The sequence below is a fragment of the Schistocerca piceifrons genome, chromosome 1, assembly GCF_021461385.2.
Source record: "Schistocerca piceifrons isolate TAMUIC-IGC-003096 chromosome 1, iqSchPice1.1, whole genome shotgun sequence".
NCBI classification, from domain to species: Eukaryota; Metazoa; Arthropoda; class Insecta; order Orthoptera; family Acrididae; genus Schistocerca; species Schistocerca piceifrons.
Window position 1 is genome coordinate 214,183,573 of NC_060138.1, and position 17,655 is coordinate 214,201,227.

The 17,655-nt window shown below is 40.1% G+C and overlaps 1 protein-coding gene across 1 annotated transcript in view; it reads left to right on the top strand.

Moving 5' to 3' along the window:
- LOC124710302 (E3 ubiquitin-protein ligase RNF25) overlaps positions 1-17,365 on the top strand; it is a 33,068-nt gene extending 15,703 nt beyond the window's left edge. Inside the window, exons 4-6 of the mRNA XM_047240913.1 lie at positions 979-1,197; positions 10,716-10,943; positions 16,416-17,365. Coding sequence (XP_047096869.1) covers positions 979-1,197; positions 10,716-10,943; positions 16,416-16,595 — 627 coding nt within the window. The 3' untranslated portion in view covers positions 16,596-17,365. The remainder of the gene's footprint in view (positions 1-978; positions 1,198-10,715; positions 10,944-16,415) is intronic.
- Positions 17,366-17,655: the final 290 nt, after the last annotated feature.

A 17,655-nucleotide genomic window follows, 5' to 3' on the forward strand; every position in this document is an offset into this window, starting at 1 on the left:
ACTTTCCTCATGTCAGCTCGTTGTAGGGGTCGTCACCCGCTGCCAACCTTGTGTGAATGCTCTGAAAAGCTAATCATTTGCATATCACAGCATCTTCTTCCTCTCTGTTAAATTTCAGGGCTGTAGCACGTCATCTTCGTGGTGTAGCAATTTTAATGGCCAGTTGTGTATTTTTCACCTTTTCAGTGTTAGTGTTGAACCCTTTTGCCTTAATGACACATACATGCCATCTGTTGAAAAATTATTTGTTAGAGAAAGTATATTTTATGGACTATAAGACATCCTTTTTTTCTGCGAAAAATTGCCTCCAAAATTTCAGGTGAATCTTATACTTGAAATTAATATAAAAATGGCCAGCATTTGACTTAAAATTCCTGGCAGTCTTAGAAATGGTTGTATATTCGATGATGTGGGAACTCTATCTCTATCTGACACAAATGAATTCAACTGGCAGCAGCAGTGCTTCGATGGGACGGACATGAGTTGCAAGGATTCACAAGCTTGCTAACACTGTCTCCCTCCCAAACCACCATCACGAACCCAGAACACTGTCCAGCCTTCAGGGATCTTAAAGGCCAGGCGAGTTGTATAAACAAAGAACTTTTTTAACATGGTTTTGCAGTTGATAATAAAAATGGTAAAAATGTTATTTTTTTTTAATTTGCTTAAACATTAAGGTGTATCTTATAGACTGTAAAATACGGTAATATTGACCATGACAGGAGATAATTTTTTATCTTCTGTTTTTTAAAATATATGTAAAATGAGTTTAAAAGGGTACTGCAATTTTGGGAGTTATAATTTGCTCTCTTTCTTTTACTGATATTCTAGATGGCTAGACTGATTTTTCCCCTTTGACATTTTTTATGTCACAACTGACATCATTTGCTCATTTGCCTAAAGATCTCTCAGGTTAATTTTCTCCATTTCGGCTGGAGATTATAACAGACACATTGATTTTACATTATTTTGTTGCAGCTAGTGAAGGAACATCTGACAGCAAGCAATCTTCCATCTTGCCAGTGTGTTATATGCTTGTATGGATTTCGCGAGGGTGACCACTTTACAAAGACACAATGCTTCCACTATTTTCATTCACATTGCCTGGCATGTCTTGTGACAACTACCGAGAAAAATTTTCATGAAGAACAAGAGAAATTACCAGCCTGGCAGAAGCAACAAAGCGGTACCTTTCAGGTGAGAGAATAGATATAGTACAAGGGCATGCTGAAAAGTAATGTCTCCAGTTTTTTTGTGAAAACTCTTAAAGATTTTTAAATAAAACAAGATATATTAACAGTCTACATTTTTATTTTATTTGTGAACTCATTTCTCCCAACAGGAGACCACTTTGTTGATACTGTTACTGTAGAATGTTTGACTTTGTTGATGGAGCCACTTCACCACCTCTGTTAGCACCGCTTCATCACTATCGAAGTGAAGTCCTCAAATGTGCTCCTTAATGTTTGGAAACCCATGAAAATCAGATGAACCCTAGTCGGAATTGTGTGGATGAGGATCAGTGACAGTGATTCCAAGGCATTTGATTGCTGTATATGTCACAGTGTTTGTGTGTTGTGTTGTCCTGCTGAAGGAGACGGTGCTCCATGTGTAGACATTTTCTACTCTTAGAAGCTATATTATAGTATATTGTTCCTCACACACCAACATAGTAAGTTAAACACTCCCATGTTACACGCTACAATTTGGAGCCCTCTAGCGGCAGAGGGTTACAGCTTGTGTCAGTGCAGCTGGAAAGTAGACAGAGTAATATGGTTGACGTGTAATACCTCGAATGATGCTGAGAACAGAATAAAAATTCAGAGGCATTATTTTTCAGCACGCCTAATCAGAGTAAGAGTATATGACATCAAAAATCCTGATTGTAATGCAAACAATGGCAGGAGTAAATATTTGGGACAGTGAAACCTCAGAAAAACCATTGTTTCCTCTTATAAACAAAACCTTTATTGTTTCAAACACATTAAATGTTTCACAATTTTTTTTGGATAACCCTTTCCTGTGGGCAGTGCAAAAGGCTGTTGACTACATAATAAATTGTACACTTGTTTCAAACCGAGCTTGGCTGGCAATCAAATCCAGAACCTTTGCCTTTGTCTCTGTGCAGTAGAGTGGAAACAGAAATTAAGTGAGATGGACAGGATGCGATATTGTGAGAGTAATTTGACAGAGCACTGAAAAACCTAAGTTGAAACAACTCATCTGGGATGGACATTTCATGTAACCAACCAAGATGAAACTATTCCAGTTGATATTCAGGATTTATGAGCCAGGCAAAATACCCCCTGACTTCAAGAAGAAGAAGAATGTAAAAATCCCATTTCCTGAGAAGGTGGGTGTTGACCAGAGTATTGCCAAACCATCAATTTAATACAGAAAAAGTGCAAAATGTTAATACCATTTATTTACAATATAATGGAATCAAATGGAGAATCTCTCTCTCTCTCTCTCTCTCTCTCTCTCTCTCTCTCTCTCTCTCTCTCTCTCTCTCTCTCTCTCACACACACACACACACACACACACACACACACACACACACGACCACAGTCTCTGGCAGCTGGAGCCACACTATGAGCAGCAGCAGCAGCAGCAACAGTGCATGATGGGAAAGGCAACTGGGTGGTGGTAAGGAGGAGGCTAGGATGAGAAGGGGGAGGGATAGCAGGATAGAAGTGAGGGATGATTTGTGCTACTGGGGAGCATGCAGGAACGAAGTGCGGAGAAGGTGGTGGGCTGGGTGCTGACAGGAGGTTAGACAAGAGGGGGGGGGGGGGGGGTAAAGGAGAGGAGTAGAATGACGTTGGTGGAATGAAGGGCTGTTGTGAGTGCTGGAATAGAACAGAGAAGGGGCTAGATGGGTGGGGACACTGGCTAACAGAGGTTGAGGCCAGGAGGGTTGCGGGAACTTAGGGTATATTGCAGGGAGAGTTGCCAACTGCGCAATTCAGAAAAGCTGGTGTTGGTGGGAAGGATCCATGTGGCACAGGCTGTGAAGCAGTCACTGAAATGAAAAATGTCATGTTGGGCGGCATGCTCAGCAACAGACAGGTCCAGTTGTTTCTTGGTCAGAGTTTGTCAGCGGCCATTCATGCAGACAGCTTATTAGTTCTCATGCCCACATAGAATGTAGCACAGTGTTTGCAGCTTAGCTTGTAGATCACATGACCGGTTTCACAGGTAGCCCTGCCTATGACGGGATAGGTGATGTTTGTGACCAGATTGGAGTAGGTGGTGGTGGGAGGATGTATGGGATAGGTCTTGCATCTAGGTCTGTTACAAAGAAACTAGCCATGAGGTGAGGGGTTGAGAGCAGTGGGGTTGTATATGGATGGATGAGTACATTGTATAGGTTTGGGGGATGGTGTAACACTACTGTGGGAGGGGTGGGAAGGATAATGGGCAGGACATTTCTCATTTCAGGGCAGGACAAGAGGTAATCGAAACCCTGACGGAGAATGTAATTCAGTTGCTCCAGTCCTGGGTGGTACTGAGTTACAAGGAGTATGCTCGTGGCCGGACAGTGAGGCTTTGAGAGGTGGCAGGTGACTGGAAAGATAAGGCAAGGGAGATTTGTTTTTTGTACAGGGTTGGGAGGATCATACTGGTGTGTAAAGGCCTTAGTGAGATCCTCAGTATATTTCGAGAGGAACCACTCGTCACTGCAGATGTGACAACCACAGGTGGCTAGGCTGTATGGAATGGGTGGCAGCTGTCGAAGTGGAGATACTGCTGGTGGTTAGTATGATATGGACAGAGGTACTGATGTAGCCATCTTTGAGATGAAGGTCAACATCTAGGAAGGTGGTTTGTTGTGTTGAGTAGGACCAGGTGAAGCAAATGGAGAACTTTTGAGATTCTGGAGGAATGTGGGTAGGGTGTCCTCACCCTCGATCCAGATCGCAAAGATGTTATCAATGAAGTTCTGAAACATTTCACAATCTGCTGCAGCTTAAAAGATTCAGTCTGAATACTTGTTTTGGTTTTATGCAAGACTTATGAACTGAATGGGATCTTGTGTTGAAACCAGTAAGTGTACATAACATGGTATCTTTGACTGCAAGGAAGAGTGTTGTTTGATTTCCAGTGATATTTGCAGCTGTTGGATTTCATATTGAATATGCAGCAGAATTTTTGTAACTTCTAAATCCCATTTATTTTTGTTCACTAGGGTTCATTTAGATTGATGGAATCTCTTGTAGAAGAATGTGGAAAGATATTATGAATATGAAAAATTACTTTTCAGGGTTCAAAATTTAAGGAGCTGTACTAGTGTGTGTAGAGAGTTGCCTACAGAACTTCTGTGCAATCTTTTCTTGAAATATTACGTGATTAGGTTTTGTACAATACTAAAATGGGAGAAACAACAAGAAATTTTGGAAAATAGCTGTGAAATTTGCTTAGATCTTGTTTAAACAACACAACTTGATTATACCTTTGTGTAATCTCCGGCAGGTGGTATTAAGGAAATGTGTTTTAAACAGTGTGTATGATCATTTTAAAAAATAAGGAATGTTTCCAGAATATGAGATTATTCTAACTGACCACACAAATAATTATGCAGAGGTAATAGTTTTTGCTTTGTACCATCTGTGAATGAATTAGCTATGTGCTAGTGTGAGGTAGTCTGTTACAGCATAATGTTTTTTGGAGTGTGAGGTATGGTAACACACCATCAGTGTATCATTGATCCTGATTAATTTCATCAGCTATTTTTGACTTATGTTGGGATTCTGATCCTTGCTTGAGTTATCTTAGAAACAAATATCCTTACACATACAACTAACACATTTTTCATTTTTGGCTTGTTTATTTGTGCAAACCACTGCATCTTGCCATCAAAATTTCTTCTTCACAAAATATCACTCAGTAAAGGAACTATCAAGGAGTTCAGCCGTATCCATTATGGATCAAATTCACTTAATTTGGTGCGTTTCACAATTCTCTTCCTGAGTCGGCTTGCATGTACACTCGGAGATTCCTAGATGATACCTTTGAATAAGCAGTACTTACTTTTCTGTCATCCCCTCAGCTTTACTTCCACCATTGGTAGAGCAAATGCCCGTGGAAGGCAAAGGTCCTGAGTTAAAGTCTTGGTCTGGCACACAGTTTTAATCTGCCAGGAAGTTTCATATCAGTGCACACTCTGCTGCAGAGTGAAAATCGTTCTGGAAATGTGATCTTCCTTCCTCTTTTTTTTTCTCCTCCTTCACTGATATCAGGATGTAATATTTGGATTCTGCTGAATAGCTAATGGCTGTATTCCCCCACCCCTCATCAATAAAGGAAGAAGGTGTTTTGCTATTACCAATTAAATGTCTCATTACTTATCATCTAACACACACTGCCACTGATAAACTAACCACAGTTGAAAATATCAGCAACTCTTTCACAGTGGTTGATCACTGGAATGCCAAAAATATCATTAGACAATATCTTGTAAGTGCAGTTTTTTTAATTCCCCCACTTGTAGCAGAAGGTCTATTTTTGACTGTTTATAAAAATCGTTGCTTTGTTGGAAACATTTGTTCACTTCTGCTTTTGTCTGCTATGTGTTGTCCGATTCAGAGCATGTATCGGCTTGTAAATCCACTTTTATGCGCAGCTGTCCAGTGAATAATTGTGTAAATAGAAATACGCTGACGAGCCAAAGAAACAGGTACATCTGGCTAATATCATGTAGGGCCCTGCGAGCACACAGAAGTGCCACAGCAGAATGTGGCATGGACTCGACTAATGTCTGAAGAAGTGCTGTAGGGTATTGACACCATGAATCCTGCAGGGCTGTCCATAAATCCATAAGAGTATGAGGGGTGGAGATCTCTCCTGAACAGCATGTTGCAAGGCATCCAAGATGTGCTAAAAATGTAACTGTCTGGGGAGTTTGGTGGCCAGCAGAAGTGTTTAAACTCAGAAGAATGTTCCTGGAGCCACTCTGTAGCAATTCTGTACATGTGAGGTGTCCCATAGTCCTGCTGGAATTGCCCATGTCTGTCGGAATGCACAATGTACGTGAAAGGATGCTTATGTACAAGTCACCTGTCAGAGTCGTATCTAGACATATCAGGGGTCCCGCGTCACTCCAGCTGCACATGTCCCACACAATTACAGTGTCTCCACCAATTTGAACAATGCCCTGCTGACATGCAGGGTCCACAAATTCATGAGGTTGTCGCCATACACGTACATTTCCATTTGCTCGATACAATTTGAAACGAGACTTATCTGACCAGGCAACATGTTTCCAGTCGTCAGCAGTCCAATGTCGGTGTTGACGGGCCCAGGTGAGGGGCAAAGCTTTGTGCCACACAGTCATCAAGGGTACGCAAGTGGGCCTTCGGTTCCGAAAGCATATATCGATTATGTTTCTTTGAATGGTTTGTATGCTAACACTTGTTGATGGCCCAGCATTGAAATCTGCAGCAATTTGTGGAAGGGTTGCCACATCAACAATTCTCTTCAGTCGTTGTTGGTTCCATTCTTGCAGTATCTTTTTTCAGCCGCAGTGATGTCAGATGTTAAGTCCTATAGTGCTTAGAGCCATTTGAATCACTTTTTTTTTTTATTAAATTGAAATTAATTCTGAATAGGTAAATACATAATTTCTTAATAGAAAATACAATTGCCAACATCTTCTTTTCTATATGTGAATAGTTCCAAAATCTTTGGCACATAGCTAATACATTACTCAGTATCATTATCATTCCTATATATCAGTACAGCACCAACGCCAAATGGTGAGACCTTCTTGGCCACAATAAGTGGACATGATTGTAAAAATGATGTAAGAGAAGGGCACTGAGTGCAGCATATACTTTATCTTTGTGGAAGTGCACTCTACAAGGGACACATTCCTTCCGCAACTAGTTCAATGATTGAATAATATGGGCTGCTTGTGGGAGGGACTGCAAATTGATAGCTGTTACATAGTGATCAGTGGACTTGATCCCTTTTTTGTTTAGGAGGTTCCTGAGGTATCCCACTTGCTCTTGGAAAAAAAATAACAAAATAACATATGTCTAAGCAGCACTTTAGCCCTTTGTAACGTGATGTATTTCCCAAGCACCCCCGATTCATAGTGCTTGTACCGATGACGTCATCTAGACAGTTAGTGCAAGTGGATACAAACATGGATAACTCTTCCAGCTACCTCTGGAAGGTTGCAGGAGCAGGAGAGATCCCAAAAAGCAAGCCCTTGCATTTGTATAAGCCAAAGGGAGTGTTGATAACTGTGTTGTTTTGCAGTGCCTCGTCCGATGGTATTCACAAATATGCCTCGGCAAGGTCGGTCCAAGAATAATAATCTCCTCCAACAAGCTTTGAGAGTTGGTTTCCTAGACGTGATGTATGATAGGATTTTACTTGTGCCTGGGCATTGATTGTTAATTTAAAATCTCCGCAAAGTGGGACCGAGCTATACTAGCGCCTGAACATTAAGTGTTGATTTAAAATCTCCACATAGGTGGATGACACCATTAAGTTTTGTGACTACTACCATGAGCATAGCTCAAGTGCTTGTTTTATGTGGTTCAATCAGTAGAGACAGTAAAGTTCCTGCTTAATAGCTGCCCATAATGAAACTGGAATGGGCAATGCTTGGCAGAAATAGGACAGAGTTTCTGGTCACAAGAAGATACAAGTCTGGAAATCTGTGGTGCACCCCAGGCCAGGTTTGAATAAGGATTAAATGAGGCACAGAGGTAGTCAAGATACTGGAAGGCAACTCTATCAAAGAAGGCCTGAACGTTGTCATTGGTAGAGAATCAAAATAATGAGAAGGAATCCAGACTGAAAATGTTTCTGGCTGAGTGACTGTTGACAACAATTTGTGATATCAGCTATGTGACCTTATTATAGACCTAAAGTGTGCTTCATTTATGACGGCGGCCAAGTTTAGGTTTGTTCTGCACATCTGACGTCACAAAACACAGTCAGCCAGTGAACAGAGAATGACATTGCCAGAGCTCAACTGCAGTGCAGATCACGGACGAGTGGCTTCAGTTTTAGAAACGTTCAGTCATAAATAAAGTAGTTGAACAAAAGCAATGTCTTGATAGCAGACTTTCTTTTATGGAAAGTTTGGAAAAAGCATTCTTTATACCAATTGCTTCATATTCTATTAATTAATTAAACCAAACAAGCAATAAGCCTCCTAATTCAGGCGATAGCAAGGAAAGGTGTTTGTACCATTCTCACAAACCGCTTTTTCGCAATAAAGAACAGCGGTAATTGTTTATTTCCTATTGTACATCGACGAAACGTGAATAATTCATAGTCACACCAACAGTGTTTGTCGGTATTTTGCGTGACGTTTAGAGTCCTTCAGGAGCTCATTAAAATGACGAGCTGCGTGAGCAAAATGGTTAAGGTGTTTGTCTTCTGAGAGGAAGGTTCAGAGTTCATACCTTGTTCAATGCTTAATATTTTGTTTATTTAAAAACAATATCGAAGTGTCTTACTTCATGAATTTTATTCGTTTGAATGTAATTTTTTGAAATGTCTAGTTCTTTGTCTTTTCATTATAATCATAATAAGTTTTCGGTTTTTCTAATTTTGTCCTCCAATATTTCTTTTCACAGCAATTAAAAACAATGAAAAGGCGCACATACAATATTCATTTTATCTATTTTGTTTATGTATCTTCTCTTCGGCAGTCGTGTTTTACTAATTCATATTGAAATATATTCTTTGTGACAGTATTAAAAGTATTATAAGTATTATTTAGAGCAGAATTTTGGCTCATACGTTGCCGAGTTACTTGATAATCTGACGCAATTCTTTGCTTCGCTGCTTTGGCAACATCATCATATTCAATGTTTTCGTCAACTGATCTATGTTTTGGCAAGTATTTGCTGTCCGTTGTGACAAACACAAATTTTTTGCGCATTGCGCCTCGCTGACAATATATTTTAGTTTCTATGTTTTATTACGTCCACAATTCAGTTTTGTGTACTTCGCCAATTTTAATCAGAACTTTTTAGGAAAAAGCAAAATGACTCTAGTATAAATAAAACTTTTGTTACAGTGGCGAAAGACGGAATATTTCTCAATATTACATAAGACACCAATCTGGTACTTAAATTAAATGAGATATTGTTATACAGTAAATTTTATATGAAATTTAGGTATATTGTCCACATTTCGTTCTCAACATTGTGGCAACTAAAATCGACTGTACGGAAAGTATATACTATGGACTTTTACCTCTTTTTAACTCTTCAAAATTTCATGCAATGGTTTACTACATTTAATGCTGCACAATAACTGCGTTGAACATTGAAACAAGATTAAGTCATTTATTGGGGGGGGGGGGTGGTATCAGTCAAGAAGATGTGTAAAAATCAAATTTTTGGGCCAAATAGTTTTTGTGAAATCGAATGATAAGTGTGTCAAAGCAGTCGGAACACCACGTGTCTGCACAGGCGAGCAGCAGTGATGACAAAATCGTGCACAGCGCGGAATGCGGGGAGCGCGTCTCTGTAGCAGCGAAAGGGTTAATGTGGTCGTGGTGGCTTTGCTTCATAAACTGCGCGCTCCCACTTAAACGTAAGTTTGCGAACTATGCTATACTATAGCGCTACTTCTCTTGGCGCGTGCGTTGTTTGCAATTGGCAACGCAGCAATCTCCCGCGTCTGGGCGGGCATGCGCGAGCTGCCAAGATAAAAGAATTCAACTATAGACTATTGCGAATTTATCCTGGAGGGCTTTGAACTGTGATCATATGCTACCAACGTAGAAAAGAGTGGAACTAATTCTGGGGAGGTTTACCAAGTAAACTTTGTCTCCTGTGTCCACCTGGAGAAAGATGTCATTGTTTGCGTTTGTGGTATATATAAACAGCTTGTTAGCTAAGGATTGAATGGGGAACTATTGCCTGAAGTTGCATGCACCATTCCTTGATGTATGCAGAGGACTAGATCTGATTGTCCTGATGGTTTACAGCAGACCGTTGGGAGATGTTCATCTTTTCCACAACAGGCACAGTGCTCCCAGTGATCTGGACACTCAGCACATGCATGTGCTTGGAAGCAGTCAGGGCATGATGGGAGTCCCCACTGCAGATGGCAGTGGGATAAGACTGGCTATTCAGAGATCATTGATACATCTAATGTTGATTGTGAATCCCATAGACCTTGTCTTGGAAGTGGTTTATGGGTATTTCCTGGCCCTGGAGCACTGTGTGGCATGTGGACTGTTGCTACTTGCGGTCAGGTCATGACGTGCTAGTTTGCTGGCTATGCGATTTTCAAAGAGTGGACCTTCCAATCCAGAGTTGCATAGTTTGGAGTGTGGCATGTGTAGTTGTGGGTCTGGAGCCAATTGGACAATTAAAGAGTTGGCATATGAAGTTTTGAATAGGGGTTGTGGCAGTGTGATGTAATAAATAGTGTGTAAGGTGAAATATATATTGTAGTAGAATATGATCAAAAATGAACAGTAAAATTTTATCTTTAGAAAAATGCTATTTGTAACTTACAGAAGTAATTGTTTCAAAACAAACACTTATTCTTTATCTAAAGTACATTAATGTAGACAGTTTTGAGCTAGTGACACACCAGTAGCTATTCAGGGCTATGTTTCATAATTTGTGAAATTAATTTAAGTAAATGGAAAGTGGCTTACATTAAAAACATTTAAATCATTGGACCAGTATGTGAACAGTGTACTGGTATGTTTTAGTGTGTCTTTTTAACAGGTGTTGTGCCCAGTGTGCCGAGAACCAATCACATATGACATGGACCTGCTTTCTTCTGCCCCACCTCCTATGGATGTAGAAAATGCGAGGCAATTTGAATTGAGTGATGATCTTCGTAGCCTACAGCAGCAGATGGCATCACTATTTAGTTATCAGAAACAGCGAGGTGGAATTATTGATCCAGAAGCTGAAGAATCAAAACTTGTTTTGGTGACAGAAACACCGGAGGTAAATCTAGACAAGAAGCTGTTCATAGCTGCTTTGTGTGTGTGTGTGTGTGTGTGTGTGTGTGTGTGTGTGTGTGTGTGTGTGTTTTGCACAGTAGTGAAGATGAACAAGTGCTCATATCTTTCAAGGTGCACTTTTTAGAGAACATGTTTATTTGACATTTACTTCAAATAAGCATTCCTTCAGATAATATCCCTGAATACTGACCACTCCTGGGACACCATGTATTTCCAAATTATCCTCTCTCTGCTGCCACCTCCCTCCCGCCCCCCTCTACTCCGTCCCCCCTACCCTTGATCCCCTCTGTTCTTTCATCCTTCTCCTCTTCATTCATCCTTCAGTTTCAAAGTTATTGAATGAATAACAATTCCACAGGCATGGACTCTACATTGTTTTGATCTGTTATTTAGGCACAGATTTTTAAATTTAAGGTATGAGTCTTCATTTTTTGTGTAATATGCAATTGTATACATTATGTTTATTGTCGCACTACATATGGCCTGCTGAAGCAAAGTTCCACTTTCACGCGCTACTGACTTGCCCTTAGAAAACATTTTAGTACAGGAGTCCTTTTGTAGCACTTTTTGCAAGGTGTAAATCTTAAAAGTCAAAACCGTGATCTCTTTGAACTTTTATATTGATTACAAAACTTAATACTTAAAAGTATAAATTGAAAGAGACCTTGAAAAAATTTTTGTATGGCTTTCTTGTACCATAACTCAGTAAAAATATTTCCTGGTTTTTGTTTTCCACAAAATTAAAGCAATTGCTGCTTGTATAGGAAGTGCAGACACATCTAACTGGCCAGAAGATCATCATCATAGGAGCCATAAAAAGGCATTCGTGGAAAGGGAAAGAAAGGTGTATGAGGAAGTATTGGGAGTCAAAAGGTAGGGAAGAAAAAACAAGGAAGGACGATTAAGATTTTTATAAAAGGAATGGACTAGCAGCAGAACACCTGGTTTAAGAAGAAGGAATGTCATAAGGCAACATGGTACAGCTATGATGTGTTGATTAAATCTGAGGTTGACTGCATAATAAGTGATCAAGACATTAAGTACAGTCACAGATGTCATCTTCCATAGCCCTAGGTAGTTATCACCATCATTTGGTAATGAGAGATGGATTAGTCAGGAAAAGGGGCATCAAGCTAAGAAAGTAAGATAAGAAAGTGTAGGTGAAAGAAAAGAAATGCAAAGAAGATTTTCAGAAAATAGTAATGAGCAAAATACCAAGAAATGAAATGCTGTTATAAGAAGAGGACTGAGGAGGGTTCAAACCAACAATGGTCAAATTGGCAGAAAAAGTGTGCAGATGAACCAGTGGTTGGAAAGATGGAAAGAAACATTGAAGTGTAAAGATTGAGTTGCAAAGAAAAACAAGGTACTTTGTATATGGTTTCAAGAGAAACAGAGGAAGCAAGAAAAGAATACACTGAGAAGAAAATGGTTAAAAGATTGGTAGTGGGACAGAAAAAGAAATTAATGAAAGAGTGGGCAAAAATGGTGGAAGAGAACAGTGAGGGAAGTGAGGTACCCAGTGGAACGGTTAAGGCTAAGAAGAAGGGATGTTGGATAATGTCAGGATTATCTATAAAGAAGGAATAAAAGTTGACAAAGTACAGAAAATCAGAGACGTGGAAAGACTATTTTGAAGAGTTGCTAAACTACAAGGTAAATGTAATGGAACAGGCAAATGAGGAGCATGGGGACATAAAGGGTGTCAAGATAGACCTAACGTGGACAGAATTAGAGGAAGTGATAAAGACCGTGAAAGAAGGAAAAGAGCCTGGACTGGATGAATAAGTGTGGAATGTGAGAGTAGCTGTCACTGTTGGAGTATATGGAATGAAGGGAGGACATCTGAAGACTGGAAAAAGGGAACCATTGTTTCATTTTTGAGAAGGGTTGCAAGAAAATCTCAGAATTATAGAGAAGTTAATTTTGATGTGCCATGCAGCCAAGGTATTTAATAAGATGCTAGAAAAGAAAGTACAGAAGATAATAGGAGGAGGACTGTATGGATTTAGACCATTAAGGTCGACAAGTGATCCAATTTTTGGTGTAAGGCAGCTCCAGGAGAGAAACTATGGTAATGATTTAGTAATGGTATTCCAGGACATTGAGATGGTGTATGATAGTGTGAAAAGAAGCAATCTCTCCACAACTTGGTAGTCCAACCTTAGGCCAATCCCAATCCCTTGCCACAGTAATCATATTACTGTGGAAGTCCCAGATGCAGGGCCTGCCAAATCTACTCACCCAGCAATTCCTATTCCAGTCCTGTCTTTGTGTTCCAGCTCAGCTTTTTATACTGGTATGACTAACAACTAGTTATCCATCAGCATGAATGGCCAAACTGTGACCAAGAGCAAAGTGGAGCACCCTGTTGCACAACATGCAGCTGAACATAGAATGCTTTATTTCAGCGGCTGCTTCACAACCTGGGCCATCTGGATTCTTCCCTCCACCACTAGCTTTTCTGGACTGCTGAGATGGGAGTTATTCTTAAAACGCTTCCTCTGTTCCCGAAATCATCCCAGCCTTAACCTACAATAACATGTTGTTCCCATACCCTTTTCCCCTTTTCTGCTCGTCTCCTTTTGGTTCCTTTCTTCCCTTTCCTCCCTCACCCACAGCTTCCTGAAGCTGCACAGGGTAGCCTTGTCTGCTGCCTCTAGCTCCTGCATGCTCTGCCAGGCAGCACTGTTTCCTCTTCCCTGTTGTGTACATTGCTATCCCTGCCCCTTCCCCACTTCACTGCTACTCATTTCAATAAGTCTGGCCTGAACAGCCAGAGATAGTGTTCATGTGTATGCAAAGTGTGCTTGGTAGTATGAATGTTTGTGTGTTTCATTTTCCGATGAAGGCTTTGGCCATAAGCTTAAAATGGAACAGTCTTTTCATTGTGCCTGTCTGCAACTCAATGTGTCATCTATACGGTGAGTAGCAATCTATCCTTTCCCTGATTGTTGAAAAACAGACTTTAATTTTTTAAGTATAAGTGACAATCAAAAACTTCCCATTTGAGGGCATTGCTACTGCTTATATGCAACATAGAAGTGTACACATTCCACTTTTAGCCTGCCCATGCTTGCCTGTTACCAGGCAGGCAAGCTGCCGCACATAAGCTGGAGAACAGGCAGGCTGCCATACTCCCATCCAAGTCAAGCTATGCCCAACCCAAGCAGGCTAAGGGAATCTTGCTTGCCTGCCCATCTTCCCACTGTGCTACGCTACATTGCAGTCTGTTCTGTACATTTACATTGTAGTGGTATGAGTAGCGTTCGGAAGTTGATGAAAAGTTCCTTTTCGTTGTATTTTGGGATTATTTATTCATTTCAAAGTGAACGGTTTTCACTGCAGGTTCACCCTCTTTTGACCAGTGCTGACTGTTCTCAATTCGAACCATCGTCAGGTCGCCTCTAATATAAGTGTTTTCTGTAGTAAGCAGAGCCATCGCGGAAAGTCGAAACCTTTGGTACCTATCAACTTGAAGATGTTTATCATACTGCAACGGCAACTAAAGTAAGCTTTTGGGAGTCTTTTTTCTGTAACCTTAGTGCATTTCAGCCAAATATGACCCCAGTTATACTAATTTTAATTTCTTTTTCTTGGATGTGTATTTTGAGTTCACTGAATTCAGTGGCCAAAATAGTGCATTCTAAATTCCCCAAATGTCTTGTAGCTAATGCAAAGTTCATTTTTCATATTATGTTAATCTAAAAAGTACATGTCTGAAAGAAGAAGAAAGTATGTTATATACCACTAGAATATGGTTTGCAATACCCTCTGAGAGCTATATTTTTTTCCTATTTCAGTCAATGTTTGCCCTAAATGTAGAAATCCTGTGTACTGCTAAATGGCCTGAAGTCCTTAGCACACATTTCCACACACCTGTCAGACACTAAGTCTTTGTCATCATTCAGAATGTTTATGGAGGGACGAAACTGATTGTCAAATTTATGAACATATTCTAATATACTATAGGTTCCTGAACAACTATTTGTAGCTTTTTACACAATTTGCATTGTGAGACACCTACCGATTTATGTGAAGCTGCTTCTTAAACATATGAAACCTTCTTCCCTGCTGGACTTGGGCACTGTTTAGTGACTGGTATATGTTTCCCAATTCTTAATTTCTCCTCTGTCTCCTTCAGTATGGTTTGTTCATTTTGGTGCTTCCATCATCATGATAATGAGCTGCAGTGAAACTACCTACACAAGCATATACCTGTCTGGTCTGTAGTCACATTGGATTGATAGCATAATCTGTTGTCAGATGCAGCAGGCAGAGCAGATCCCATGAAGCTTGCCAGGCTTGTGGCAACCCAAGTTGGCCTGCATTAGTACTCATGAACTCTTGTGCCTCACTGTGGCAGGTTGAGCTGTTTTAATGGTAACAGTGGAAATAGAAGCAGGCAGGCTAGAAGGAGAATTTGTACACCTCTGATGCAACACGGCATGTCTCTGAGGCAAGGGACTAGTGTGGCATTCGTATCTTCCCGACATTGGGTAAATGCGGAAACTTGAACTATGGTGATGTTATTACCAAATGCTTACAAACAAGAACAACATGCTGTTATTCTTTTCTTGCTGGCAACGGACAAACACTGGTAGGCATCTGTCATAGACTGAAGAATGTGTGTGGGGCAACACATCTGTCGAAAACAACCAGTGTGGAATGTTGTGCACCAAGGAGTGCTGCTGCTTCATGATAATGTATATCCCTATATCACAAATGTCGTAATACAGAAGTTACACCGACTGAAGTGGGAGACACTTGAGCACCTGTCCTATAGTTCTGATCTCTCCTCTTGTGCTTATCACACCTTTGGTCCCTTAAGAAAGGCCATGAAGGGTTGACAATTCCTGTCGGCTGAGGGTGCGCAGCAGGTGGCTATGGGTAGCAAGTGGTTACGGGTTTCTTCAGGCAGAAGAACACAGTGTTTTACCAAACAGGTATCTTCAACCTGGTGCATTGGTGGGGTGATTACCACAGTGCTCATGGCAATTGAAATACCAATTCTGGACTGTACTACCTTTGAAAGCAAAATTTTTAACCGCCTCTTATACTTTGATGTGGGACTTCTTTTAGTTGATCATAGAAGAAAGTGCATTCTGAGCACTTGGCTTCCTAGTTCTGAATAGGCTGAAATCGGGGGACCCAACAGTAAGTAGAATCTTAAACCCATCCTATGACAGAGCAGTTCCTGCTCCATCACAGGTGCTAACAGCAACTCCTCTGCAGAAAAGTGCTGTAAGTGTAATAAAGTGTAGATTTAATATGTGATGGAGGCAGAACTAGATTGCTTGGTAGTATATATACTGCGTAGAACTTGTTTGCTCTTTTCACTGCACCTTCTTCTATTAGCACCCAGGAAAAAGTTTATAGAGTGTACATGTCTTCGTAGACTGAACTAAAATGGTGGACATTTTTGCTCAATGCTTGTCTGTGTGTGAACTTACAGAGTGAGGACACTGCTGGATCCAGTATACCACAACAACCACTCCCACGGTTAGCTCCTGTTGTGCCACCAGGGAGTAGGGATTGGAGGAGGGGCCAGGGTATGAGGAGCAGGGCTGCCTTTAGGGGACGCAGAGGCTCTTCACGTGGTAAACCACCTCAACAGGCTGCTACATCTAGATGACGTTGGCTGATTAAAGGCAGCAGCATAAATAAAATAAATGGAAAGAGAAAAAGAGCACATGGACAGCTTTAAATGATCACTTTTTCACACAGGAGTTCAGGAGATATAAGTTCCTTGTTGTTCTGTATGTGTTTCTCCTGTATTACAATGCTGAGATTATTTATATGAGCTTATTTTACACTGATTTGTACATAGATGTATTTATGTTTCTTGTTTGTATAGAAAATTTGCAATGTAGAACCCAAACTTCAAATTTTTGTTCTTTGAACATGAGGCAGCTAAATTATTATTATAATTATAAATAATACTCTTTGTATGATATTAAACATATGTGTTTACTTTGTGAAATAAATTGTGAATTGCTAATGTGTTATAACAAAGTTGGTCAGTGTGCATTTAAGTAAGTCTGCATGCTTTTGTGACCATTGTTATAGAAGATTTTACCTTCAGTGTGTGTCTGTTCTTTCTTCTTCTGGGTCTCATAACCAGTTCCTCAAAGAGATACAAGGCAAAATCATGGAATTTGACTGTATGTTATATGGCCTGCTCTTCAGGTTTCCTTAGTTTGTTATTTAGAAGCATGTAATTATTTCTGTGAATCATGTGTGGACCTAAGAGAGGTCTCTAGAGATTACTATAGGCGGAGCACATTGATACCAAGAAATCATGCATTTGGTGTGTTGAGGATTACATTTCATTTTTCATTTTATTTTCCAGCAATTCAAAATTTTGCACCTGTATTTTGTTGAAGTTGGTCTACTGTAAATTAAAATTTAAAAGGAGTCTTTGATATTTGTTTGTACAAAGAATTTTGAATTGTAAAACATTTACAGTGTCATCTTCCCCCTTTATTAACAATACATATTCAAGAATAAATTTTGGAAATGACCAATTCAGAAATGGTAAGACTTTTACAATCCTTCAGATGCAGCTTTTAGTTTATTATTGTTGGTCTGTAGGGATGACATTTATCAATAGTATGTACATCCCCCTGCAGTGTCAGGAGCTAAAATAGACCTGTGGTAATTTCTTGCCTATCTTAAAAGGCAACTAAAATGAG